At 42.7% G+C, this 26,080-nt stretch overlaps 1 protein-coding gene across 6 annotated transcripts; it reads left to right on the forward strand.

Moving 5' to 3' along the window:
* Nucleotides 1-93: 93 nt before the first annotated feature.
* C7H2orf76 (chromosome 7 C2orf76 homolog) lies at nucleotides 94-24,958 on the forward strand. 6 transcript variants are annotated; one of them, XM_089779695.1, is made up of 7 exons: nucleotides 121-244; nucleotides 1,037-1,099; nucleotides 8,098-8,250; nucleotides 9,261-9,311; nucleotides 18,248-18,285; nucleotides 18,425-18,506; nucleotides 22,097-24,719. In XM_089779695.1, the coding sequence occupies exons 3-7, from the start codon at nucleotides 8,118-8,120 to the stop codon at nucleotides 22,198-22,200; spliced, it is 408 nt and encodes a 135-aa protein (XP_089635821.1). In that variant the 5' UTR covers nucleotides 121-244; nucleotides 1,037-1,099; nucleotides 8,098-8,117; the 3' UTR covers nucleotides 22,201-24,719. The 6 variants fall into 6 exon arrangements, with proteins under 6 accessions (XP_089635818.1, XP_089635821.1, XP_089635819.1 ...); XM_089779693.1 differs by having other exon boundaries at nucleotides 122-244; nucleotides 1,037-1,115; XM_089779696.1 differs by lacking the exon at nucleotides 121-244 and adding an exon at nucleotides 300-379.
* The last annotated feature ends 1,122 nt before the right edge of the window (nucleotides 24,959-26,080 follow it).

Here is a 26,080-nt window from a genome sequence, read left to right on the forward strand (position 1 = left end):
AGGCGGTGGTCAGAACGCTCGACTCCAATCCCGGAAGAGCGAAAGGCGAGGCAGGGCGCTCAGAGTGAGCGCTGAATGGGGGAGGGCAGAACTCAGGGAGGGGGCGGGGACAGCGCATGGATGCGGCCAATCACGGAACCGTGCGCGTTCAGCCGGGTCCCGTCCTTACTGTGGTGGGTCACGTGACACGGTTGGCGCGAGCGAGGGCTGAGAAGCCGGAAGTGGCCGCGGGCCGATCGTCGCTGTAAGAGCCGAGCGGGAGAGTGGCGGTTTGAGGGGCGGGGCTGGCGAGGGAGCGCGAGCTCGGCGGTTGGCGGGGAAGCCTCTAGCACGCGCTCCGGCCGCTGGGAGCGCGGCGAGCAGCCGAGTCCGGGCTGCAGTAGGTGGCTGAGCAGCTGCCGAGCGGCGCAGGGCCTGGTGTCGGGCTCGCGGGAGCGGCAAAGCTTGCAGGGCCAAGGGAGCCCCCGAGAGCCCAGCTGTGTCAGGGCGGGCCCACGGCAAGATGGGACCCGTTGCCGCTAACCCCCCCCCCCCGCAGCCTGCGGCTTTCATCCCTGCTCTGGCGAAGCTGGCGGGGTGCAGCTTTACATGCATTGCCTCAGTGCCCAGGAGCCCCGAAGGGCACCGGGAAGCGTCCCGGCCTTGGGCGGTGACTGCCTTGGCCCCTGCGAGAAATGCAGGGTAGGGACGTGAGGGGTTCACCCGTGAGTGGCGCCCTTACCGGGTGATGCTTACTGGGTCCGGTTAACCGGTGGGGGCTGGAACAGCTCTCTGCCTGGGGGGGGGGAGACTCTAGTCCAATTAAACGGGCTTTTATATCCCCAATGTAGCATATGAAAGGGCACCTCTTTGCCAGAGAAGTCACAGATGAGGGAAAGCTGTTGACTTTTTTACAACAGTTTTGCATGCCTTGGCAGAAAACTCTGATCTGGGGACCGTAAAACATGAAAATATCAGAGGTGGACTGGTTATTGGTGTTACAGACAAAAGCATCTCGTAGTCCCATAATTAATGATAGATTTGATCTTATACACAGGCTAACTACAAAACCTTCCAGATTAAATGCACAAGATATGGAAAGAATCATAGCCCAAAAGAGGTGTGTCTGGCCGAAGGTACGAGAGATAATAAATACACAAAATATAGACATTACATAGATATTTGTTGCACTGGGACAGTCAGGAGCCATTGTTTCCAGGAACTATCAAGTGTGATTACAAAGCCTGCTTGGAGAGAGAAACTGAATGTTGATGGAAAGATTATTGACTTTAAATTGTGTAGAGCCTTGCATAGATACAAAGTTAGTATCTGCATCTGCAAAAATGATCTGTGGATATCTGGATGTGTATACCAGTGGATATCTGCAAATTTGCAGGGTTCTAAAATGTGTATCTGTATGCTATCTGCAGGGCTCGACAAATTATACAATCTACTCGCCCGTGGCAGAACGCCGGACAGCGCTCTGGCTATCTGTATCTGCGAAAATGAGCCGCCAATATCTGCATTCACATCTGCAATGCACCTGTAGATATCCATGGAATTGTAGGGCTCTACAGAAATGAAAGTCATACCACAAGGGTTGTACAATCTCCTTCAAATCCTATTACTAACAGCTCATATCATCCACAAATGAATGGAGAGGTTGAGAGAACTTTGCATACAGCCAAGAAAATAATACAACAGGAAAGTTTTGTTTATTGATCTGTAGAGTTGCAGATAAATATTGATATCAACTGCTGGTTCAGCACAGTTCCTGATAGGAAAACAACCTAGAACTACTGTTCCAATTTTGGAAAAGAATCTACAGTAGAATTTCAGAATTGTGAACAGAAGAGTTATTTACTGACTAATCAGCCACACACCTCATTTGGAGCCAATATACACAGACAGCAGCAGAGACAAACAAAAAGCAAAGTACAGTACTTAGGGTACGTCTAGACTATATGCCTCTGGCGACAGAGGCATGTAGATTAGGGTACCGGACATAGTAAAATGAAGCGGCGATTTAAATAATCGCCGCTTCATTTAAATTTACATGGCTGCCGCGCTGAGCCGACAAACAGCTGATCAGCTGTTTGTCGGCTCAGCGCGGCAGCCATGTAAATTTAAATGAAGCGGCGATTATTTAAATCGCCGCTTCATTTTACTATGTCCGGTACCCTAATCTACATGCCTCTGTCGCCAGAGGCATATAGTCTAGACGTACCCTATGTTAAATATAAGCTACTAAAAAGTAAAAGGGAAGCAACATTTTTCTTCTGAATAGTAAAGCTTCGAAGCTGTTAGTGCTCAGTTGTAAACTTTTGAAAGAACAACCATAACATTTTGTTCAGTTACAAATGTTTAAGAATTATGAAAAAACTCAATTTTCTGAGGTGTTTGTAACTCTGATATTCTACTGTATCTTCACAGTGAAGACAGTAGCTAAACTGGATAAAAAGGCAAAAAGAACTTATGAACATTTTTATAGCAATTATCACTCAGCTGCCAGACTTAGAATGTAGTGACTGTGTTTGCATCAAACTGGATGGAAGAAAAGGATGTGTAGTCTCAGCTGTTTTAACAAAAACAAAACAAATTTATTGTCCAGGCCAGGTGTGATAGAGACAGAAAATGGAGACTTCAACAGAAACTGTTGATTTTAGTTTATTCCTCAAAACAATCAACATAGCAAACTACAGATGGTTCATTGAGAATGAGATCATTCAAAAATTTTAAACTGATCCGATACAGTCATTGCAACTAATAGACAGTCAAACAACCAAGTTGTTGTTTGTTAGAAAATTAGTTTGACTCAAAGGTTGGACTTTAGAGAGCGTATGATAGTGTAACTTTTATATAAATGCTAAGAATGTAAAACTTAAAATTCAGAATGTACTGGAATATTAAAATTTATTATACTGTTCAGCCACTAGGTGGCACATAAAATACCTTTCTTGAGATGGTAACAGCAATGGTACTTTAAAGCAGTGTTTCTCAAGAACTAGTCTGTCGATTGGTGATCCCTAACATCTCCCTGACACAGTTTAGGAAGGTGGCAAGCCAGTCCCTGGTATCAAAGAGTTTGAGAAACAGTGCATTAAAATATCTTTAAGAGAACATATAACTTGCTTGTATCTCTACGAGGGAAGTTCTGTAGCCAGTCTAAATCTGATATAGAAGCCTGGCCTATTAGTAGCAGCCCTGCAGCCTACTGTGTTCATGTAGATATCCAAGTACATGACAGTGATAAAGCAAGTGTATGTGGCAGGCGTAAGGGGGGGGGGGGAGAAGGAAGGGAGGGAGGAGGGAAGAAGAGCAAGTAAGGATTGTAAGGGGTGGAGGATTGCCTTTAGCAGATATTGGGGGTTAGAGGCAAAGGGCTGTCAGTAGTGGACACTAGGATATGAGGGAAGAGGATGCAATATGGGGGGAATTTTCAGTGGACTGTCAACTTGGATTGCTCATTCATTCTTGGGCTCTTAGATGAGAAACAGAAAAGGGATTCCCAGACCTTTGGTTTCTTTATACTGCAGGGGCAGGGCTTTAGTGCAGCTCTTTAGTCAACCTCGGTAGCCTTCTGTCTGTCTTAGACATGGAAGGCATATCTAAGCATAAGTCCAGAAAAGGTTTGCTTCTTACAGAGTACAATTGGCCATCAGTATGTTTGTATTGGTCAGTTCCTTGGTTTTCTAGGTTGCACCTTCTATGTTGTGCCTCCTGAGAAGTGCAGCACAGAATCTAGCTCATTTTGATGTTAGATCAGTCTAAGTTATCAGCACTTCCTCATCTAGGTGTGAGTGTTCAACTCATTGGCTAGTCTTCATCTTAGAATTTGTTCCCTCCAGGATGATCTTATGTAGTTCTGGTGGGTACTGTGTGCTCAGAACCCAGTAGGGTCCTGCACTGTGCCAAGGTTCTTTCAGTCCGCTATGGAGAAGGACCAAGAAATGTTCACCTCTTTATAGCATAATTAAAAACCCTCTTCTCAGATACAAAAGAATTTATTTTCTGTATGTACATGTTGATATATAAATGGGATGCTGATATTCTTTGTTTTAACTTGATTATTATGCTTCAGACATAGAACCTGGGTCAAAAACTTTAAACGTGACCATTCCCCCTGCTTGCAAAAGTTAGGTGAAGTGGGAGGACAGAAGGATTCTCCTCCAAATAAAAATGGAAGTGGAGCCCTGTGAATTACTTAGAAGAAGGATAGCTCGGGGTTTAGCACATTAGCTTGGGACTTGGGAGATTTGTACCTAAGATCCCCATCAGATTAAAATAGCACTTTTCTGCCTCATAGGAGAGTTGTGAGCATGAGTGCATTAAAGATTGTGAGGTGCTCAGATATTGCGGTAATAGGGACTATATAAGTATCTAAGGGTATGTCTACACTACCCCGCTAGTTCGAACTAGCGGGGTAATATAGGCATACCGCACTTGCAAATGAAGCCCGGGATTTCAATTTCCCGGGCTTCATTTGCATAAGCGGGGAGCCGCCATTTTTAAAACCCCGCTGGTTTGAACCCCACGAGGTGTACCGGTAGTTCGGAATAGGAATCCTAGTTCGAACTACCTAGTTCGAGCCCTGTGTAGCTGCGCTGCACGGGGTTCGAACCAGCAGGGTTTTAAAAATGGCGGCTCCCCGCTTATGCAAATGAAGCCCGGGAAATTCAAATCCCGGGCTTCATTTGCAAGTGCAGTATGCCTACATTACCCTCCTAGTTCGAGCTAGGAGGGTAGTGTAGACATACCCTCAGATTGATAAAGACTAAATACACAATTTAAAACATTTCAGATTCACAAGTCTCAGTTACTAAGGAACAACAAATACATAAAAAACATGGAAAAAAACCCAATAAAATGAGCAAGAGAGAGAGAAAACGTTCAGATTAGTTGGAGAGAACTGATGTAGCTGTTAATGGGCAAACTAGCTGAAATGTATCTTTATACAAGGCAAACTTCCTATTACTGAAGCTGTGGCCCAATGAACTAATGGAACAGGGAAGTGGAAGAACATCTGTTACTGAAAACTAGGGATGTTGTTAGTGGTAGGAAACCACTCTGCTGACTAAAAAGACAGGAAATTGACTGAAGGTGCTGAACTGATTAAAGTCTGGCTGATTTTGCTTAAAGGGGAAGTGGGGGAGAAAAGTAGACTTAAGTGAAAATCACCTACCAATCCATATTCTGCCTTCAGTTACAGAAGTGTAAACCCAGTGGGGTTGTTCTGAATTTATGCTAGTGTAAATGAGAGGAGAAATTGTCCCCTAATTCATACACAAATTACATAACATCTTAGTGCTATTATTTTGTTGGATTTAATTTTATTTGTTATACAATGAAGGGATGAGCCTTAGGTAGTAGCACAGGTATTTTTCTATAGGCTGTGTCTATGCAACACAGATGTGTTATTAATAAGAACTTATTTTTGATTATGGAGTCTAATTCTATCCTTTAGATGATAGAAGACAAGCAGACTCTTCCACAACTTGGACTTGCAAATAAATTAAAAGCAAAACATTCATTGCACATAAAACCCTTCTGCCAGGTAGCACCAGCGGCAGGGCTGGGTTCAGTATCTAGGGAAGTGGTTCTCAAACTTTTTGGCCTATGGCCCGACCTGCTCAATGCAAACCTTTCCGTGGACCACCAGCCAACCATCTATGATGACAAAATGGGGGTGCAGAACTGGGCAGAGGGTGGGGGTCTAGCCAGGAGGTTGGATGCAGGAGCAGGCTGAGGGTGGGGGTACAGGAGTCTGGCTGGGATTTTGGCCAATGGGAGCAATGGGGAAAGCTTCCAGGTAAGTGGTTTCTTGCGTTACTGTTTCCGCAGCCGGAGCAAGAGGAAGCAGCAGCTCTCAGAGCCACTACCTTCCCCCACAAGCTGGATTCGGCCTGTGAGGCTTGGGACTCTGCTCCCTGCAGCAGAAAGCCAGCCTCCTAGTGGGTGGAGCACTAGTGCAGGATCCCCACTGCAAGGGGGACCAGTCCTGAGTACACAGCCACTTGCAAGATGGTCATGAACCACACTTTGAGAATCACTGATCTAGGGCTTCCTTTCTATCCATCCAACACAACTGGTTCGAGCCACTCACCCAGTAATTTGAGAAATTCACACAACACCCTGGGCGCCTCTGAGAATTAATGCTACCCCACATGCAAGGAGAGGGAAGTAATGTGGCATTAATTTGGGAAAACACAGAGTTCATAACCAAAACCATGAGTAAACATCCCTGCTCAAGTAGGTTGGGCAATATTCTTTTCCTCTCAGGTTCTCAAGTCCAGCAATGTACATGTCTCCTTCACATGCCCAACCCTTCTCTGCATGCCACTTACATTTGCTGCCCTTACAGCAGACTCAGATTCAGAGGTGCATCTGCAGCGTTCATCTCCCATCCTGAGTGGAGGGGAGGTAGACGGCATCTTACTCTGCTGGTCATTCGCCGTTCACCTCGTGCTGCTCTGCTGGTCATTCATTGCCCCTTGCTGCCACTGCTTTGCTAGCTGCTCCTTATGTCTTTCCATCACCTGCTGGCTGCTCATCATGCTGCTCGTTGCATCTTCCACTGGCTTATGGTGGATTTGGCTCTGGGCCAAACCTAGTGATTTCATCTGTCATTGATTTCAGCTCTTAGCCCGAAGCACAGTGGAACCACAAGAGATTCCAGCATGGAGTCAATTTAAATATTAGAGACTCCTTTGGAGCCTTCTTTAGCTCTGCCAATAAAACAGTGGAGAGAAACAGTTGGACCCGTCTTACAGCTCATACCTGGAGGGCATGCAGTCTGCTGACTCAGGGAACGTCTATGCTGTGGTGCTGTTTTGGGATGCTTTTGCTATCTCGAAATAGTGTATTCCACATCTTGACAGCACGCCTGTTATTTCGAAATAGCTTTCAAAAGAATGTCCCTGTAAACCTCGTTCCATGAGGATTAAGGGATGTTTTGCAATGGTTGTTTATTTCAAAATTTGGTTCTGTGTGGACAGTACCAAATTACCAAATAAGCTATTTCAAAATTAACTTGAAATAAACTAAGCAATTTGCGTAGCTCAATTCTAGCTAAGGATTCAGTGTAGATGCATCCTCAGAGTCCTCCCTCCCCAGCTTAATCTCATAGGGCTCTGGAAGATGAGCCTCTGCCCATCCTCTGTATTTACACTGACAGGGTCTCTACTTTTAACTGAGTTAAACAGTCTGACTTTTCTGCATTCCCACAATAACGGCAAGCATTGGTGATCATATCTCACAATTCCTGAATTTAGTATTAACACAATTTGTGACCCAACACCAGCCAAGTTGATTACAATGAGAAAAACACTAAGCAGCTGAATATCTAATATATCTAAGCGAAGCAGGGGGAAACTGCATTTACATAAATACACCCAGGATTTCTTTCCCATTCCAGCTGACTGTAATGTAAGCATTGATTCAGACCCTGCTTACACGCATATTTAAATCACTTTTCTGCCATTTTTTCCCTTCTGACCTAGTGGTTTGTTCATAGAGCTGCCGATGTACTTTGTGGATGTTCAGTCGATGGAACAACTGCAGAACTGGGCCATCTGACATTTAGGCTACATTTACATTACACAGAGGATCGATCCATTGGCAGTTGATTTAGTGGATCTAGTTAAGACCCACCAAATCAATCACAGATTGCTCCAGTTGACTCCCCTTTCTCTACTTCAGACATGAAGAGTAAGGGAAGTCAACAGGAGAATTTCTCCTGTCAACCTCCTGCATTGTAGACCCTGCAGTAACTTGACTTAGTGAATAACCTAGCTGGCGATGACATACCTTAAGTGGAGTTGCATAGCTTAGGTCAACTTTCTGCAGTAGTGTAGACATAAGCATAGGGTCAAATTCTACCTTTACCATCCTGGACAATCCTGTATCAATGAGGAGGCTATGGCCCTGCCCTTGTTCACATTGTAGTCATGGCAGAAGTGGTGCAGAATTGGATCTGAACTGGGAGGGCACAATGTTTACAATATTGTCAATTTTTAACTCGTCGTGGGCATCGTACTGATGTACCTGCACCTGTTTCTTTTAGCAGTTATAGTTCTACAAAGTGATAACTTGGCAATTACTCTCTTTAATGTCTTCTAGGGTGTTTGCAGTTAATTCATATGTCATCAGAAAACTCAACTGTTACTGTTCGCCTGGTTCGCTCCTTTGAACACCGTAATTTCAGACCTCTGGTGTATCATGGAGTTAATTTGGACCAAACAGTAAAGCAATTCATTGCATTTGTAAAGAATGGTAAGGCACTGTTGTTCTTGAACACTCATTTTATCCCTGTACTTTGCAGTCTATGCATAAGCTGGTGTAGAGGAGCAAATTAATGGGATAACTTTTGTGGCTCCATTAAATCTGCCAGCTGCACATGTTTCCTTTTGGGCTGCCAGGGTGCAGCTGCTGGGGAATCAGGGATACATGGAGATTGTGGCTTTGGATCCCACAGAGGATGCCCAGCTATGTGCAGGCATTACCTCCCTCTGCACTGCACTGGAAATCCCACTGTCAGATGTCAAGACTCACGGCATGGGATACATTGTTGGACAGCTGCTCAAAAAGCATTAGGTATGACTATCATCTACAGAATCTCTGGTCACTGCACCCACATGAATAGGGACTACCCCAGTATTTGTGGAGAGAGAAAGCAAAGGTGGTCTCATGTGAGTGGAGAGAAACTGTTCTGTGTAGTTGTTCTAGGTGGGGGAAGCCCCCATATATGTTTTGTTTTCTTCTAGGCTGAGTTTTGTTAGCCAGAAATGCACAAGCTGGAGTTGCACAACACCAAGCAAGATGGAAAAGGATTCATTTTCAGTGGTTTCCTTTGGGGAGCTGGTTAGCAGATAATTTTTTTCCAAATCCAATTAATTTGTGTAATTTGTTCGGGTGCAATTTGAAAACAGGGATGCAGGACTTCTGCCCCGATGAAAATGTTAAATGGCTACACATCACAGTAGAGCTTTGGAAGATCAGACTCCAACGATCTGATCTTGCCCACCGTTTCTTAACATTTTACATGTCGGTAGTCCCACTGAAGTCAATGGGGCTTAAAGTTAAGCATGTACCATAGCATTTGCAGGCTCTGGGCTCAGAGTTGTATTGTTTGCTCTTCAACTAAGACAAGTTTCCTGATTTGAGATCTATTTTAAATTGCATTCAAGTTTAAAATGCAAGCTTCATGAAGTAATCATGATCACTTAGAATATGAAAAGAAAACTGTTGCATTCCTTTTCATGTAGTCTCTTTATTTTTAATAGATGTGTCATTAAGAACAGGACTTCCACCTCCCTTTAAAAAATACAAATACGGTATGTGATTTTTCTTATTACTTAAGAAATTTGTGTACAATATGTTATACCAGTTGTCGTGTGATTTTACTGCATTACAGTTATTTTCATCTAAACATAGTAAGTCAGAAGCTGCAAAACAAACATACACACATACACATACATACATACACATGGTGTCACAAGGAGGAAGGTGAAAATTTGTTCCTCTTGGTTTCTGAGGACAGGACAAGGAGTAATGGGCTTAAAGTGCAGCAGGGGAGGTTTAGATTGGACATTAGGAAAAAATTCCTAACTGTCAGGGTGGTCAAATATTGGAATAAATTGCCAAGGGAGGTGGTGGAATCTCCCTCTCTGGAGATATTTAAGAACAGGTTAGATAGACATCTGTCAGGGATGGTGTAGACGGAGCTTGATCCTGCCTTGAGGGCGGGGGGCTGGACTCGATGACCTCTCGAGGTCCCTTCCAGTCCTATTATTCTATGATTCTATGATTCTATACACATGTTTTGCAGCTGTTTTCAGGAAACAACTAGTCCAGCTAATGGTTAATATGGCACAGTCCTACTGAAAATGTCACACATACACCATTAGTTTTACATCATGTGTCTACAAAACTCAACAGTTATGAACTTCTTTATTCACTTCAGAATTAGATAGTACATTATAAATTCTGCTGCTAATTGGCAAAGGCATTTTGGGGTATTAATTTTTTATCATTTTTGTAAGTGCCTTTTAAACTCTGTTCCCATTCTGCACAGTGGCTTGTGACCCACAGTACTTTGAAATCACAGTCCTCTTCGTGCTTATGCATTTCAATATCTAGCTACTAATTGTGAGGTCACAATGGATGGCCAAGAAGGAGCAGAAGGCACCAAGTGGAAAATGTTTAGATTTATGTACTTAAAGAATTTACATAATATTAAACAAGAGGAGGAGGAGAACATAGCTAAGTAAATAGTAAAGCTCTTAAATGTAAGCTTGGCCTGAAATGAAATAGCCTGGGGATAAAAAATAAATCTGATTCTGTGCTCTAATAGTTGTTGCAAGTAATACATTTCACATGCAAGTTTCCTTGGTGTAAGCAGGTGCAGAACATCATATTCTGAACAGAACTTGCTCTGTGTAGTCCTGATTTATCCCTTTTTCTGAGATTTGGCTTGAATGATGCTGTTTTGGAGATTAGTGCAAAAGTGGTGCAATGGATGATAGCAGGAACATGCAGCGTGCAGCATAAAGAATAGTTCAAATGACACTTTCCCTAAGTCATAAACCTCTAAGATGAACTGTCCCAAGGATTTCCTTACAGATACCTCTCTGCTGTCAGTGTCATTCCCACCTCCCTCTGTCCATGGTGGAGTTAGCAAACCACATCTGTCACATAGATGAAACAGCTCCCTGAGTGAAATGCAACATGTACTTCCTGTGAATGGTGCTGAGAATTACATGCCTATATCAAACGACTAACATGTCATAGGGGCTAATTCTCCACCCACAGTGATGGGGAATCAGGAGATACAATTTGGGAGCAAGTGGGAAATGAATCAGGGATTAGAGTTTAGTTTGTTAATGTCCATAACTTCAACTTGTTTCTCTGAATTTTCAGGATAGATGTGAATATTTTTTAAGGACTTAAAATTCTAGAGATTTGCAGCATCTGTCTCTAAAGTACCACCCTTTTGTGGCAAATGAAGGAGACCTTTGCTGTCAGTTTATTCGTTATGATGTGACATATCTGTAGATCCCTGCTATCAGTCCACGCACAACTTTTGGTTTAGTTACCAGACATGGCATCAGGAGAGATTTGCTGTGCACGTGTGCTCGTAGACATATTGCTAATCGATACTCAGCAGACTGAACAAGTAACAGAACTATAACAGGGCAATAGTTTGATACCTTTTATCCTAGTTCAGCCTTGCCTCCCAGTGCTGGGTGCCAGTCATGCTAAGAATTTGCGTGTAAAGTATCCAAACCAAGCTCCTGATGTTTCCTCTGAGCCCTACTCTCTCTCTTTCATTTCTCTACCATGGTGCTACCCACCACCATCCTCCTCAGCATGCAGGCCTTTAATCTGGGCTTCTCCTCTAATTCTTTTGGTTCTCTCGGCACATCTCTGAACAGATCTCACTGCTTCTTTCTGGCCAGCATCATAAAGTGTCAAAGTTATCCTCATTCTGACTCATCCCTTCTAGACTTTGGTTGCCCCTCACCTTTACTAATATGTTCATTTGTATTTCTGTAGTATCTTGCGCCCATTCATGGACCAGAACCACATTTTGTACAAACAGAATGAAAAGGTGATGCCTGCCCCAGGGAGCTTCCAGTCTAAGGCCACATCTACACTATGAGATGAGGTTGAATCTATTATGGTAGATTTCTTAGTTGTAAAGTTGAAGGCCCGTGTCCCAATTACAGGGAAAAATTCAATGTAGTTCAAAATAGCACATCCCCATTAGGGAGACTGCTGTTGACTTTGAGAGCAATACACTCTGGGTAGCTATCCCACAGTGCCTGCACCACTTTGCATTCTGGGCTATGATCCAGTAGACTCTGGGACCAAAACTGTGCAGTGGATGGTTATGGGCTTATGTTGTCAGCATCCCATAATACATTGTCTGCTCCTTCCCACTTGATTTAATCAATGAGAAATAGTCTTTTTGCTCCTTTTTGGCCTTGGTTGCCCGTGCAGACTCCATAGCAGCATGAGCATAGATCCACATAAAACCATTGTGATGGTGATGTCCAGGGCTTGACAAATGGCGGCGAAATCTACTCGCCAGCCCCACACTGCGCACGCTCAAGACCCGCATTGCACATGCGTGCACCGCCGGTGAACGGGGCGACCAGCTGAAATCTACTCGCCACGGGTGAGTAGATTCACTGATTTGTCAGCCGCTGCTGAAACTGACCGCCAGTTCCGACTTACATACAGAATCAACTTAAGAACCCCAAGCGTCCCCAAGTCAGCTGCTGCTGAAACTGATCAGCAGCTGATTCCAGGAAGCCCGGAGCAGAGCAACTCTGCCTCGGGCTTCCTGTAGTCAGCGCTGGTCAGTTTCAGCAGCAGCTGACTTGGGGACGCCTGGGGCAGAGCAGCTGGGGTGCTGCTGGGTTGCTCCAGTAGCGCCGCTCTTCAGCGCTACTGGATCAACCCAGCAGCACCCCATCTGCTCTGCCCCAGGCGTCCTGATTCAGCCGCTGCTGAAACTGACCAGCAGCGGCTGAATCACGACGCCTGGGGCAGAGCAGCTGGGGTGCTGCTGGGTTGGTCCAGTAGCGCCCAGAGCGGCGCTGCGGGACCAACCAGCAGCGCCCCAGCTGCTCTGCCACAGGCATCCGGAGAAAAGCCTAGTCTGCTGGGGGGGGGCGGGGTGTACTAGCTGCGCCCCCCCAACCCCAGCAGACCAGGAAGACGCGGGCGGAGGACTGAGATGCACTGCGGTCCCACTGCCTGGGTACTCCGCGGCTTTGCTTCCAGTCTCCCTGGTCTGCTGGAGACCAGCAGACCAGGGAGACTGGGAGCAAAGCCTCTGAGGACCTCAGCAGTGGGACAGCCGCGGGGCGTCTGGGCTGTCCCGCTGCCGGCTTCCCCCGAGGCTTTGCAAAGCTGCGGAGGGGCTCGGGCAGCAGGACAGCCGCGGGGTGTCTGGGCTGTCCCGCTACCGGCTTCCCCGAGGATTTGCAAAGCCGCGAAGGGGCTCGGGCAGCGAGGCAGCCCAGGCGCGCCTGGGCTGCCCGAGCCCCTCCGCGGCTTTGCTCCGCGTCTTCCTGGTCTGCAGACCAGGGAGACGCGGAGAAAGCCCCGGAGTACATGGGCGGCAGGACCGCGAGGTCCCGCAGTCCGTGTCCTCCGGGGCAAGCCCTGTTCGTAACTGCGGATCCGACATAAGTCGGATCCGCGTAAGTCGGGGACTGCCTGTAGTCCACAATTTTTCTCTTCTAATTTACAAGTGGGTAAAGAGCATCAAGCTTCTAGCTTCTTCGCTGAAAAAGCACTTTTGTCCTGTATTGTTTGTTCAAACATAGATGTTGCAGTTCTTTTATTTATATTAAAGTGCCTATTTATGTAACTATGATGGTTCTTTACTGAACTATGCTCCCTAAGATCCTGAGTGTGTTCTTCCATCTGTGCTCATTTTAAAGTGTCAAAATGAAGTTGTTGCTACTTTTTTTTCTCCTGATAGTCCAGTGGAGCCAACATTGCTATGGTGGAGCATGTTGGGTTCTCTTTTTGTGCAGCCCCAACAGACTTGTTTATTAGATTCCAGTCATCTACTGTGCACCTGTGCATTATAAGAACATAAGAACGGCCATACTGGGTCAAACCAAAGGTCCATTTAGCCCAGTAGCCTGTCTGCCGACAGTGGTCAGCACCAGGTACCCCAGAGAGGGTGGACCGAAGACAGTGATCAAGCGATTTGTCTCCTGCCATCCTTCTCCAGCCTCTGACAAACAGAGGCCAGGGACACCATTTTTATCCCCTGGCTAATAGACTTTTCTGGAGCTAACCTCCATGAAATTATCTAGCTTCTCTTTAAACTCTGTTATAGTCCTAGCCTTCACAGCCTCCTCTGGCAAGGAGTTCCACAGGTTGACTACATGCTGTGTGAAGAACTTCTTTTATTAGTTTTAAACCTGCTACCCATTAACTTCATTTGGTGTCCTCTAGTTCTTCTATTTTGGGAACTAATAAATAACTTTTCTTTATTCACCCTCTGCACACCACTCATGATTTTATAGACCTCTATCATATCCTCCCTCAGTCTCCTCTTTTCTAAACTGAAAAGTTCCAATCATTTTAACCTCTCTTCATATGGGACCCGTTCCAAACCCCTAATCGTTTTATTTGCCCTTTTCTGAATCCTTTCCAAGGCCAGAATATCTTTTTTGAGGTGAGGAGACCACATCTGTACACAGTATTCAAGATGTGGGCATACCATAGTTTTATACAGGGGCAGTAAGATATTATGGTCTTATTTTCTATCCCTTTCTAAATAATTCCTAGCATCCTATTTGCCTTTTTTGACTGCCGCTGCACACTGTGTGGAAGTTTTCAGAGAACTATCCATGATAACTCCAAGATCTCTTTCCTGATTTGTCATAGCCAAATTAGCCCCCATCATACTGTACGTATAGTTGGGGTTATTTTTCCCAATGTGCATTACTTTATACTTATCCACATTAAATTTCATTTGTCATTTTGTTGCCCAATCACTCAGTTTGGTGAGATCTTTTTGGAGTCCCTCACAGTCTGCTTCTGTCTTGACTGTCCTAAACAGTTTGGTATTATCCGCAAACTTTACCACCTCACTGCTTACCCCTTTCTCCAGATCATTTACCCCTTTCTCCAGATCATTTATGAATAAGTTGAACAGGATTGGTCCCAGGACTGATCCTTTGGGGATACCACTAGTTACCCCTCTCCATTCTGAAAATTTACCATTTGTTCCTACCCTTTGTTTCCTGTCTTTTAACCAGTTCTCAGTCCATGGAAGGACCTTCCCTCTTATCCCATGGCAGTGTAATTTACACAAGAGCCTTTGGTGAGGGACCTTGTCAAAGGCTTTCTGGAAATCCAAGTATACTATATCTACTGGACCCCCCTTGTCCGCATGTTTGTTAACCCCTTCAAAGAACTCCAATAGATTAGTAAGACATGATTTCCCTTTACAGAAACCATGTTGACTTTTGTCCAACAAATTATGTTCTTCTACATGCCTCACAATTTTATTCTTTACTGTTGTTTCGACTAATTTGCCCGGTACTGAAGTTAGACTTACCGGTCTGTAATTGCCAAGATTGCCTCTGGAGCCCTTTTTAAATATTGGTGTCACATTGGCTACCTTCCAGTCATTAGGTACGGAAGCCGATTTAAAGGATAGGCTACAAACCACAGATAATAGTTCAGCAATTTTCCATTTGAGTTCTTTTAGAACCCTTGGATGAATGCCATCTGGTCCCGGAGATTTGTTAACATTAAGTTGTTCTATTTATTCCAAAACCTCCTCTAATGAAACTTCAATCTGGGACAGTTCCTCAGATTCATCACCCACAAAGGACGGTTCAGATTTGGAAATCTCCCTAACGTCCCCAGCCGTGAAGACTGAAGCAAAGAAATCGTTTAGTTTCTCCGCAATGGCTTTATCGTCCTTGATTGCTCCTTTTATATCTCGATGGTTTAGGGGACCCACAGGTTTTTTAGCAGGCTTCCTGCTTCTAATGTCCTTAAAGAACATTTTATTATTTCTTTTTGAGTTTTTGGCTAGCTGTTCCTCAAAATCTTTTTTTTGCTTTTCTTATTACATTTTTACACTTGACTTGATAGTGTTTATGTTCCTTTCTATTTATCTCACTAGGATTGGACTTCCACTTCTTAAAAGATGCCTTTTTGTCCCTCACTGCTTCTTTTACATGGTGGTTAAGCCATGGTGACTCTTTTTTAGGTCTCTTGCTATGTTTTTTAATTTGGGGTATACATTTAAGTTGGGCCTCTATTATGGTGTCTTTAAAAAGTTTCCATGCAGCTTGCAGGGATTTGGCTCTAGTCACTGTGCCTTTTAATTTCTGTTACACAAAAATGAGGAGGTTAGTTAAATTCCCCTTTTTGAAATTAAATGCCAGAGTGCTGGACTGCTGAGGTGTTCTTCCCACCACAGGAATGTTAAATGTTATTATATTAGGGTCACTATTCCCAAGCGGTCCTGTAATGGTTATCTCCTGGACCTGATCCTGCGCTCCACTCAGGACTAAATCCAAGACGCAGTCATTTAAGCCATTGAGAAATGTTATTTCTGCTTCTCTTCCTGAGGTGACATGTATCCAGTCAATATGGGGATAATTAAAATCCCTCATTATTATAGAGTTCTTTATTTTGGTAGCCTCTCTAATCTCCCTCAGCATTTCAATGTCAGTATCGCTGTCCTGGTCAGGTGGTCGATAATATATCCCTACTGCTAATTTCTTATTATTGGAGCATGGAATTACTATCCATAGCGATTCTATTGAACACGTTGATTCATTTAATATTTTTATTTCATTTGATTCTACATTATCTTTCACATACAGTGCCACTCCGCCACCCACCCAGCCTGCTCTATCCTTCCTATATATTTTATATCCCGGTATAATTGTGTCCCACAGATTTTCCTCATTCCACCAGGTTTCAGTGATGCCTATTATGTCAATCTCCTCCTTTAATATGAGGTACTCTAGTTCACCCATCTTATTAGTCAGACTCCTAGCATTTGTGTAGAAGCACTTTAAAAATTTGCCACTGCTTATTTGTCTGTCCTTCCTTGATGCATTGGATTCCTTTATATGCGGTTGTTTGTCTGCTCTGGCCCATGGTTTGTCCTCTCTCCTTCTCTCTTTCTGACTACAGCTTAGAGAATCTCTTATCAGTGGATTCTCTTCTAAGAGAAGTCTCCATCCGATTTATGTGCATCTCCGCACCAATCGGCTTTCCCCCCATCTCTTAGTTTAAAAACTGCTCTGCGGCCTTTTTAATGTTCAGTGCCAGCAGTCTGGTTCCACCCTGTTTTAGGTGGAGCCCATCCTTTCTGTATAGGCTCCCCCTCTCCCAAAAATGTCCCCAGTTCCTAATAAATCCAAACTCCTCTTCCCTACACCGTCGTCTCATCCACGCATTGAGACTCTGATGCTCTGCCTGCCTACCTGGCCTTGCGTGTGGAACTGGAAGCATTTCAGAGAATACCACCATAGAGGTCCTGGATTTCAGTCTCTTTCCTAGCAACCTAAATTTGGCCTCCAGGACATCTCTCCTACCCTTCCCTACATCATTGGTACCTACATGTACCACGACCACCGGCTCCTTCCCAGCACTAAACATAAGTCTATCTAGATGCCTCGAGAGATCCGCAACTTTCGCACCAGGCAGGCAAGTGACCATACGGTTCTCCCAGTCATCACAAACCCAACTATCTATGTTTCTAATGATCGAATCACCCACTACTAACACCTGCCTCTTCCTAACAACTGGTGTTCCCTCCCCCTCAGAAGTATCCTCAGTGCGAGAGGATACCGCAACATCCTCTGGAAGGAGGGTCCCAACTACGGGAAGGTTTCCCTCTGCTCCCATTGAATGCTCTGTTCCCTTGAGACTTTCATCCTCCTTAAGAGCACTGGGGCTCTCAGACTGGAGGTGGGAGAGTACTACAGTGTCCCAGAAAGTCTCATCAACATATCTCTCTACCTCCCTTAGCTCCTCCAGTTCAGCCACCCTGGCCTCCAAAGCCTGAACTCGGTCTCTGAGAGTCAGGAGCTCCTTGCAAAGGGTGCACACATATGCCACTCGCCCACAGGGCAGGTAATCATACATGTTACACTTGATACAATAAACAGGATAGCCCCCACTCTGCTGCTGGGCTTCTGTCTCCATTTTTCTTATGAATAAGTTTAAGTATTAATGGGGCTTCTTATTAAATGTCTGGAATATAGATTATTATAAAAATTATGTTTAAAGAAGGTCAGAAGTCACTAGAGCCCTTTAACCTCCCCCTCTAACCTCCCTCTCCAAACTCCTGTTAGCTGCTCCTGGTCGCAAGCTCCCTGGTCGCTGACTCACAGCTTATCAAGCTCTGGTAGCCCCTCCCCCTGACTGAGGCTCAGTCAATTAACAGAATCTTGTTGAAGACAGGTTACCTGGGTATCATGGAGGGCAGTGAATGAAGGCAATGGGATGGTGTAAACATTCATGAGATTGTAACTTGCCTGACAGAACTTCTAACGCAGTTGATAACATACAAGAAGAAAGGCACCTAGCTTGAGTCCCATATTTCAGGTTTGGATTGCAGAGATGGCTGCTAGTGGAGACAGTTTTGCTTTTCCCTTTTTGAACTTGAAAATCCTCAAGAGATGGTAGACCTGGAACTCTCACAGTGCCATTATCCAGTGCAGTGAACCACATCTTAAGGGAAGTTTTTTGTCTTTTCTTCCAGATACAATGAAGATTATTCACCAAGCACATGGATCTAAGGTACATTTGCTCTCAGTTTCTTACCCTTCCCCCACCCCGTATGTACGGATACAGCAAGATCTATGCTCTTCTAGAGAATGTAACGATAGTGCTGATAAAACCTGCATTTTTCTTCATATTTCTATTTACTTTTTTCTAGACCAATGAACTTGTAGTGAGTTTGGAGGATGATGACAAACTCATTTTAAAAGAAGACAGCACTTTGAGAGCAGCTGGAGTAGGTAGGATTACCTTTATGTTGATTGACAATACTGATCATTGTTCTTGTCATTGTACTGATAACTGGCTGATTATGTTTGGATAGCTGGCTGAAAAGTAAATGCTATCCCTGATGCTCTTTACACTACCTGATAATTATGCAGGGAAGAAGGGGGGAATAATGTACATTCACATTGCTGGGCAGAGGGCAGCAGGTATGTGCACTCCAAATGTTCAGAATGTAAATTGTGATTTTCAGGAGGTATGCTTAGAATTCTGCTGAGGGTAATTTTAAATGATTGACGGATAGGTTATTAGTACTATGTCTGCTTAATCTTATCAGTAACATTTAAACTGATGTTTTGGTTAGACATTTAAGTAGGGGAACTATTGTGGAATAATGAAATGAGATTAGGTGTGTTTAATGTGCAACACAATATTCAAATTGAACAGGGAGCAAAAATAATATCACACAGAAATTGCGCTGAACATGGCAATGGTTAAAATTAACCTGATTCCTTGTTGTCTGGCAGAAGAATGCATATGGCGCATGTCTTGTGATTATAGCTAAAAAGATGTCTACATGGGATAAATTTGATGGTCACTGGATGTCATATTGACTCCCTGCAAAAGTGGCTAAATGATTATGTGACAGCTGAGCAGCCGAGACTTTGAGGCCCAATTCACAGGCATTGAGATGACACTGATTAGTTTAGAATGTTGCTTATTTAAATCAGGTGCACAACAATCTTATGCTATGAGTGAAACATCACAGAAGAAGTTAGAAATAGAAGAACCCATTCAGCATTAGACCACCTAACCTCTCCCTAAGCCAAAGTAGGATTTTCCCCTTTTGTCTGATCTAGTTTAAAATGCTTCAGTCAGCAGTCCTTCCTGCTTTCCCTTTAGGAGACCATAATAAATGTTAACTATTGGGGAAAAATAAAAGGAACTTCAGGAAATACTGTTTTTGATTTCATTCCTTTACTCCTGTCTAATCTCATTGAGCCACACTGATCAATTGCGCTTGGTATTTATACCCGATACTTTTACTTTCTCCCCCTTTCCTCTTTGCATGCCACCCTGCCCCTTAATGGCTTAATCTGTACTGTGATCTCTGTGAGGCAAGGATGGTCTTGTAATATATGTGTGTACCATGCCTAGCACAATATGCCCCTGCTAGAAGGCCTTACAGAGGGCTGGTCAATATTGTAATATTAATGATAAAAATCATTCTTTAGCTTTCTGCTAAGCCAATCCTTTTTAACCCAGAAGAAAACCATGTTTTCAGGAAGAAAGAGCTGTATATGCCTCTTGTCAGCATGAGTCTTCCTTAAGACTTGAGGTGGCACGGCCTAGGCCTAGGCAAGGCACTGGGAAATAGTGGCAGATGTTTGTTTAGATCTGCCTTCCCTCCAGTGCTGTTCTCCTCCCCCCGGACAGCATTGATGAACTATTGTACATTCCTGCATTTAAAACAGGTATTGTAATACTATAGGTGGTGTCATTTGATGCAATTTCAGTAAATTATCAGCACTCCAGCCAGAGTAATCTTGTTCTGAAAACAAATTGTGATAAACTAGACTTTTTTTCTTTCTTTGTAGTGGGAAGGAGGGAATGGTTAAAGAATTGGAGAAAAGTGCTTAAAACAATGCTTCTGAGATTATTCTGGTTAAACTATATACTTATAATTTATGCTGAATGAGTCAATGCATAACTGTTGCATGAGTAGAATGAAGTTTTTGCTGTGTAATGTGGACTATCCTCCTACACTTACCAAATTTTGAAGTTTTAGAAGAGCCATTTTTGTGTACTGATGTATTAAAGTTTACCTCCGTATGAAAAGCTCTCTTCCACTGACTTACAGAATAGTCTACAAGACTATTCAGTAGACTACATGAATAGTGTAGGAAGGCCTTTGCCAACTCCTGATTTGTATCCATTAAGAGTAGATTTGCATTTCTAGTAAGCAATAATAATGTAGCAAAAACTCTTTGGGCTAGGGACTGCTTCTGTTCTGTTTGTACAGTATTTCACACATAACTTAGGGCTTCTAGGCGCTATGGCAGGGGAGCCACTTCCTGAATTTTGGACATGGTTTCTGGATGCCCTGAAAGGGTGGAAGGGGGGGGCTGTTCCCTGTAGGAGCTCCTTGCCACCAGGCCCTGATTGGTGTAGGGGTGGGGGAGTGCTCAAAGTCTTTGCCTCCATCCCCACCCTGCTAGGGTTATGCGGCGCCTATAGAGAACTGGCCAGCCATTTTGAACAGCTGGTGGTTCCTGCTGGTCCCGCATGCCCCTAGCAGGGGAAGAGACTTTGTGTGCTCCTCTGTTCCCAGGTCTTGATTGACCTGGGGGTGGGAGAGTGTCAGGGCAGTTGTGGGCTGGATCAAATGGCTTGGCAGGCCAGACCCGGGCCACGAAGGCTGTCTTGCCCACCTCTGTGCTATGGTAATATAAAGAATAAACAAAACAACATGGTGTCATATGACATTACTTCTAGTCCTGAACCTGTCTCCATTGAAATCTCCCACTGGTATGTTTAGATTAGGGCTGTCAAGTAATTAAAAAAAAGAATTAATCACGATTAATCGCATTGCTGAACAGTAAGGGTATGTTAACACTGCACACTTATTTCTGAATAAGCTATTCCGGAAGAAATACTCTGAAATAGCTTATTTCAAAATAGCACGTCTACACTACAGGGAAGCCTCAAAATTAGTTTGAGGCAGGCTCCCCTAATGTGGATACACTACCTCGATTTAGAGCCCCAGAAAGCACTAGGGAGGAGCAATTTTGAAATAGCAGCAGTGTAGCGTCCACACTACAGCTATTTCAAAATAGTACTTTCAGAAGAGGCGTTATTCCTCGTGGAATGAGGTTTTCAGAAGTTGGAATAAGCCATCCTTTATTTCAAATTTATTTTGAAATAAAGCAATTGCTGTGTAGATGCTTGCATTGTAATTTCAGAACAATGGCTGTTGTTCTGTAATAATGCTGCTGTGTAGATGCACCCTAATAGAATATTATTTATTCAAATATTTTGCATGTGTTCTATGTTTTCAAACTCATTGATTTCTACTATAACACAATACAAAGTGTACAGTACTTTATATTTATTTTTATTACAAATATTTGCATTGTAAAAAACAAAAGAAACAGTATTTTTCAATTCACCTCAACAGTGCCATACAGTTGAGTAGCCCTGCTCTAGAGCCTACAAGTCCACTCAGTCCTATTTCTTCTTCAGACAATTCTCTTTATCAGGAAAGTTGAACTTACAAATGCAAAACTATGCATGAAAAATAACTGCATTTAAAAAATACAACAATGTACAATTTTAGACTCTAGAGCAGGGCTACTCAACTTGGGAAGTCCTGGGGGCCACAATGTTACTCACAGTGCATGCCGAGGGCTGCAACTTAAGTGTGGTTACAGATACATGCAAATATGTATGCAAATATATGCAAATAGCTTTGTTCACACTGACAGGCATGAATATAAAGCACTTCTCACAGTGCCCCGGCGATCCCAGTACTCCCTCCCTGGGGGCTAGAAACGCCGACACTCTGTATCCATCTGTTCCAGCCAGCCTATATGCTTGTGTTTTTCAGTGCTCACCCCGCCTGGGAGTCACCTCGCTGTTGTAGAGTGTGTTCCCAGTGGAGGCCATGTTCAAAGGATCCCACCCACAGGCCGCATGCTGATCCCCGTGTAAACCCAAACTACACCACGGTCTGCAAACAGATGAGCTGCAGGCTGCATGTTGAGTAGCCCTGCTCTAGAGCCTACTAATCCACTCAGTCCTATTTCTTCTTCAGCCAGTTTCTCAGACAAACAAGTTTGGTTCCAATTTGCAGGCGATAATGCTGCCCACTTCTTGTTCACAATATCGCCCAAAAGTGAAAAGTGATTTTTTGTGTGGCACTGTTATTAGCTGGCATCGCAACGTATTTATGTGCAACATTCAAATGCTCTTTCGTGCTTCAACCACCATTTCAGAGGACATGCTTTTATGCTGCTGAAGTTCATTAAAAATAATATGTTAATTAAATTTGTGACTGAATTCCCTGGGGGGAGAGTTATTTGTCTCCTGTTCTGTTTTATTTGCATTCTACCATATATTTCATGTTATAGCAGTCACGGCTAATGACAGCACATGTTCATTGTAGAACACTTTCACAGCTGATTTTGCAAAACATGAAGAAAATATCAATGTGAGATTTCTAAAACTAGCTACAGGACTCAAGGCTTAAGAATCTGAAATGCTGTCCAAAATCTGAGAGAGACAAGATGTGGAGCATGCTTTCAAAAAAGTCTTAAAAGAGCAACACTTCAATGCAGAACCAGAATTGCCAAGAGAAAATCAACCTTTTGCTGGTGGCATATGACTCAGATAACAGAAATTAACATCTGTTGGTTCTCTCTGCTTTGGATCATTATTGAACAGAACACATCAGCAGCGTGGATATAGATCTTCTGGAATGGTGGTTGAAGCATGAAAGGACATGAATGTTGAGAAGATCTGGCACATAAATACCTTGTGATGCCAGCTACAACAGTGCCATACAGCCACCTTTTCTCACTTTCGGGTGATGTTGTAAACAAGAAATAAGTAGCATTTTTTCCTGCAAATTGTAATCAAACTTGTTTGTCTAAGGAAACTGGCTGAAGAAGTAGGACTGAATGGACTTAGAGACTCTAAAGTTGTACGTCATTTGGCTTATGAGTGCAGTTAGGTAACAAAAAATTGTACATTTGTAAGTTACACTTTTATGATAAAAGATTGCACAAGAGTACCTGTATGAGGTGCATTGAAAAATAATATTTTTTATCCTGGTACAGTGAAAATATCTGTAATTAAAATATAAGGTGAATACCACACACTTTATATACTGTTATAACAGAAATCAATGTATTTTAAAATGTAGAAAATCATTGAAAATATGTAATACATTTTAGTTGGTATTCTGTTATTTAATAGTGTGATTTAAGCACAATAAATGTTTTTAACTGTGATTAATTTTTTGTACTTAATCACAGTTAACTCCTATGCTTATTGACAACCCTAGTTTAGATTTTAATATTTAGGCTGGACAACATTTGCTAGAAGCAAACACTAGAGTTTCCCTTGTAAAAAAGCCAGGAACCCAATCCTGCAAAGTGCTGCATGCCCTCCAAACTACTGATTTTAGCAATTGGGCTGGAGAGATGGAAATGATGAGGGTATTAGATAAGCATTTTTACAAAATCCTCTGTGGTGATTATTATTATTACAGGTATTATGTAGTCAGCATAGTTAATGTGTGCCTGTTTCTAGAGCAAGAACGTATGTTAATAAAGTATTCAGCATTCACTGCAAACAATCTTGTCAGTTTCCTAGTCAAGATTCTAAAACCTCTTCTGCTCCTTGTTTTTTTTAACAGGCAGACTGCATTACATTCAGGATTAATTTAAAAAGCAAATGTGGAACTTATTGGCTCAGCACCTTAAAGAATTCCATGTTTAATAATTGTGAAGGTTTTCTTTCAGATTTGTCTCAGTCTGAATTAGTAATGTTGCTGACTTATTGTTTTAGAAGAGGAAGTCCTTGACCTGCTGGGTTGAAAGAATTGTGACTGCTCTGAACCTTTGTGGGTCCTTTAGCTGTGCCATATCCCCTGTGAATAATTAGAGGTATTTGAAGGTACTGCTAGAGAAGCCAATTTGTGTCGTTCACTTTGCATATTGTTGAAGCCTCATGAATTAATCATTAGCAGGGCAAAAAATTAACTTCTTCAGACACATTTTGATGGGCCATGAGGGAGAATGTAAAGTGATCTGTAAAATATTCTACTAATCCTCTAAGTATTAAATTATTATACCTACAGGCTAATTTCAGAATTTTTTTCCTCCCTAACTGAATAATGGACTGAAAAAACTACTAAGCTTCATTTCTTTCTATGATTCTTAGAAAGAATAAACATGCATTCTTGTAGGTTGCTGAATGCCATCCAAATGGTTTTTGAAGCCTTCGGTGAAATTAGTCTTGAAAGTTTTTGCAGATTTTTGTTCACATTTAAATTACAATACTCTAGTTCTTTTAACCAGGCTAAAGTATTATATTTTGGTCTAATGTAAAAATAAACAAGGTGGTAAGTAGCGATTGCTTTTAATCAAAAAGTCATGGAATGCATTCTGAGGATCTAATTAATGTTAATAGGCTGCTGTGTGGTTAATACAATCATCATATGCATTTATTGGATATGCTGAATATTTATTTTATATTTTTTTCAGCAAATGAAACTGAATTAGCATTCTTCTGTGAAGATGATTACAGAAACTACAAAGCTAATCCTGTTTTGGCCTGGTGACGATCCCACAAGACCTGTTTTTTGTTTTGTTTTGTTTTTTGTTTCCCCAGACCTGCTGTAAACTTTTTTTCTGTTTAATGAGATTTTTTTTTAAATCAATAATTTCTAGAGGATTGTCTCTCAGATGTTGCAATTTCTTTATTATGGAAACTCATTTCTCTCAGGATGCTGAAATTCAGGCAGACAAAAAAATCAATGACACACATTTGCTTTCCTTTCATACATTCCCCTCTCCCCACCTGTTATGTCTTACAATGTAAGTAGTGTAAATGAACTCTGACTTATAACACACATTCTAATGGTGTGATTCCACAGCAGTGGATTAAGTACAAGAGATATTAACTACATATGGAAATTGTAGAAGGCAGATGTAAAATCCCATCATAATGGTATCCTTTTTTATGGAAAAAAGAAATCTTTTATGACCAACTCAGATATTAATGATGGAATCCCTAGGTTACATGTAATAGCTTCATTTCACTCATCTTATGTTCAGTCTTACTTGTTTGAATGGTGCAGGCTGATTCAGGTTTCATAGTATTCACTTGTGAATGGTTTCCATTATATTCTATATTCAAACCCCATTTTGTGTGATGAAACAGACAAATGACTGTTTGGAGGCTTTTGTGCTCAAGGACCAGTCTGACTGTTTTAGCATTATTTCACTGAGATGCCTTGGTGTAAGGAGTAGCAACTTGACTTCTTGTGTGACATCAGTATGCACAAGCAGACATCAGGCATTTCTCCAAATGGTGAGAAAGCCAGTGACTACTCATGGGTTCACTTTAGTATTAAAACAAAACCTGAATGATTACATTGCTTGTGAGGGGAGGTACAGCCTGTGGGCAGCTATTTCCATGACAGGAAGCAATTCTTCCCTATTTTCTCAATGATGAATACTCCCATAGTGCCACTATCCATTAGTTCCTGGAACATCTATACTTTTCTGCTACATTGTCTAAATTTAGAAGTAGAATAGTTCTCCTAGAATGATTGGATAGACTTTCTCTCCAGGAAGAGTTAATACTGCTGTTCCATGAAATTGCAGTACTAAGGCAGTGACATTTCATTGGCTATGCTGTACCGTAACATGACAGTGGCTTTTGTTATACTCTCTAACACTACTTGTATACTATGTGCTGCTCAACTTTTTTTTTTAATCCACTCTTTACAGCACTTTGGTCTTGGGGAAAAAGGCATAGAAATTACCAGGGCTTAGTTATATTGTTCAAATAAAGAGTGTTG

This window comes from Pelodiscus sinensis, chromosome 7, assembly GCF_052426305.1.
Source record: "Pelodiscus sinensis isolate ZL-2025 chromosome 7, ASM5242630v1, whole genome shotgun sequence".
Classification (NCBI taxonomy): domain Eukaryota; kingdom Metazoa; phylum Chordata; order Testudines; family Trionychidae; genus Pelodiscus; species Pelodiscus sinensis.

What these genes read in the sequence shown, in the direction of transcription:
- C7H2orf76 (XM_089779692.1), top strand. Translation starts at nt 8,118, where the DNA reads ATGTCATCAGAAAACTCAACTGTTACTGTTCGCCTGGTTCGCTCCTTT. An exon ending in CTTTAAAAAATACAAATACG is followed by an intron (nt 9,312 to 18,247) that starts GTATGTGATTTT and finishes CTTTTCTTCCAG; the next exon opens with ATACAATGAAGATTATTCAC. An exon ending in ACCAAGCACATGGATCTAAG is followed by an intron (nt 18,286 to 18,424) that starts GTACATTTGCTC and finishes ACTTTTTTCTAG; the next exon opens with ACCAATGAACTTGTAGTGAG.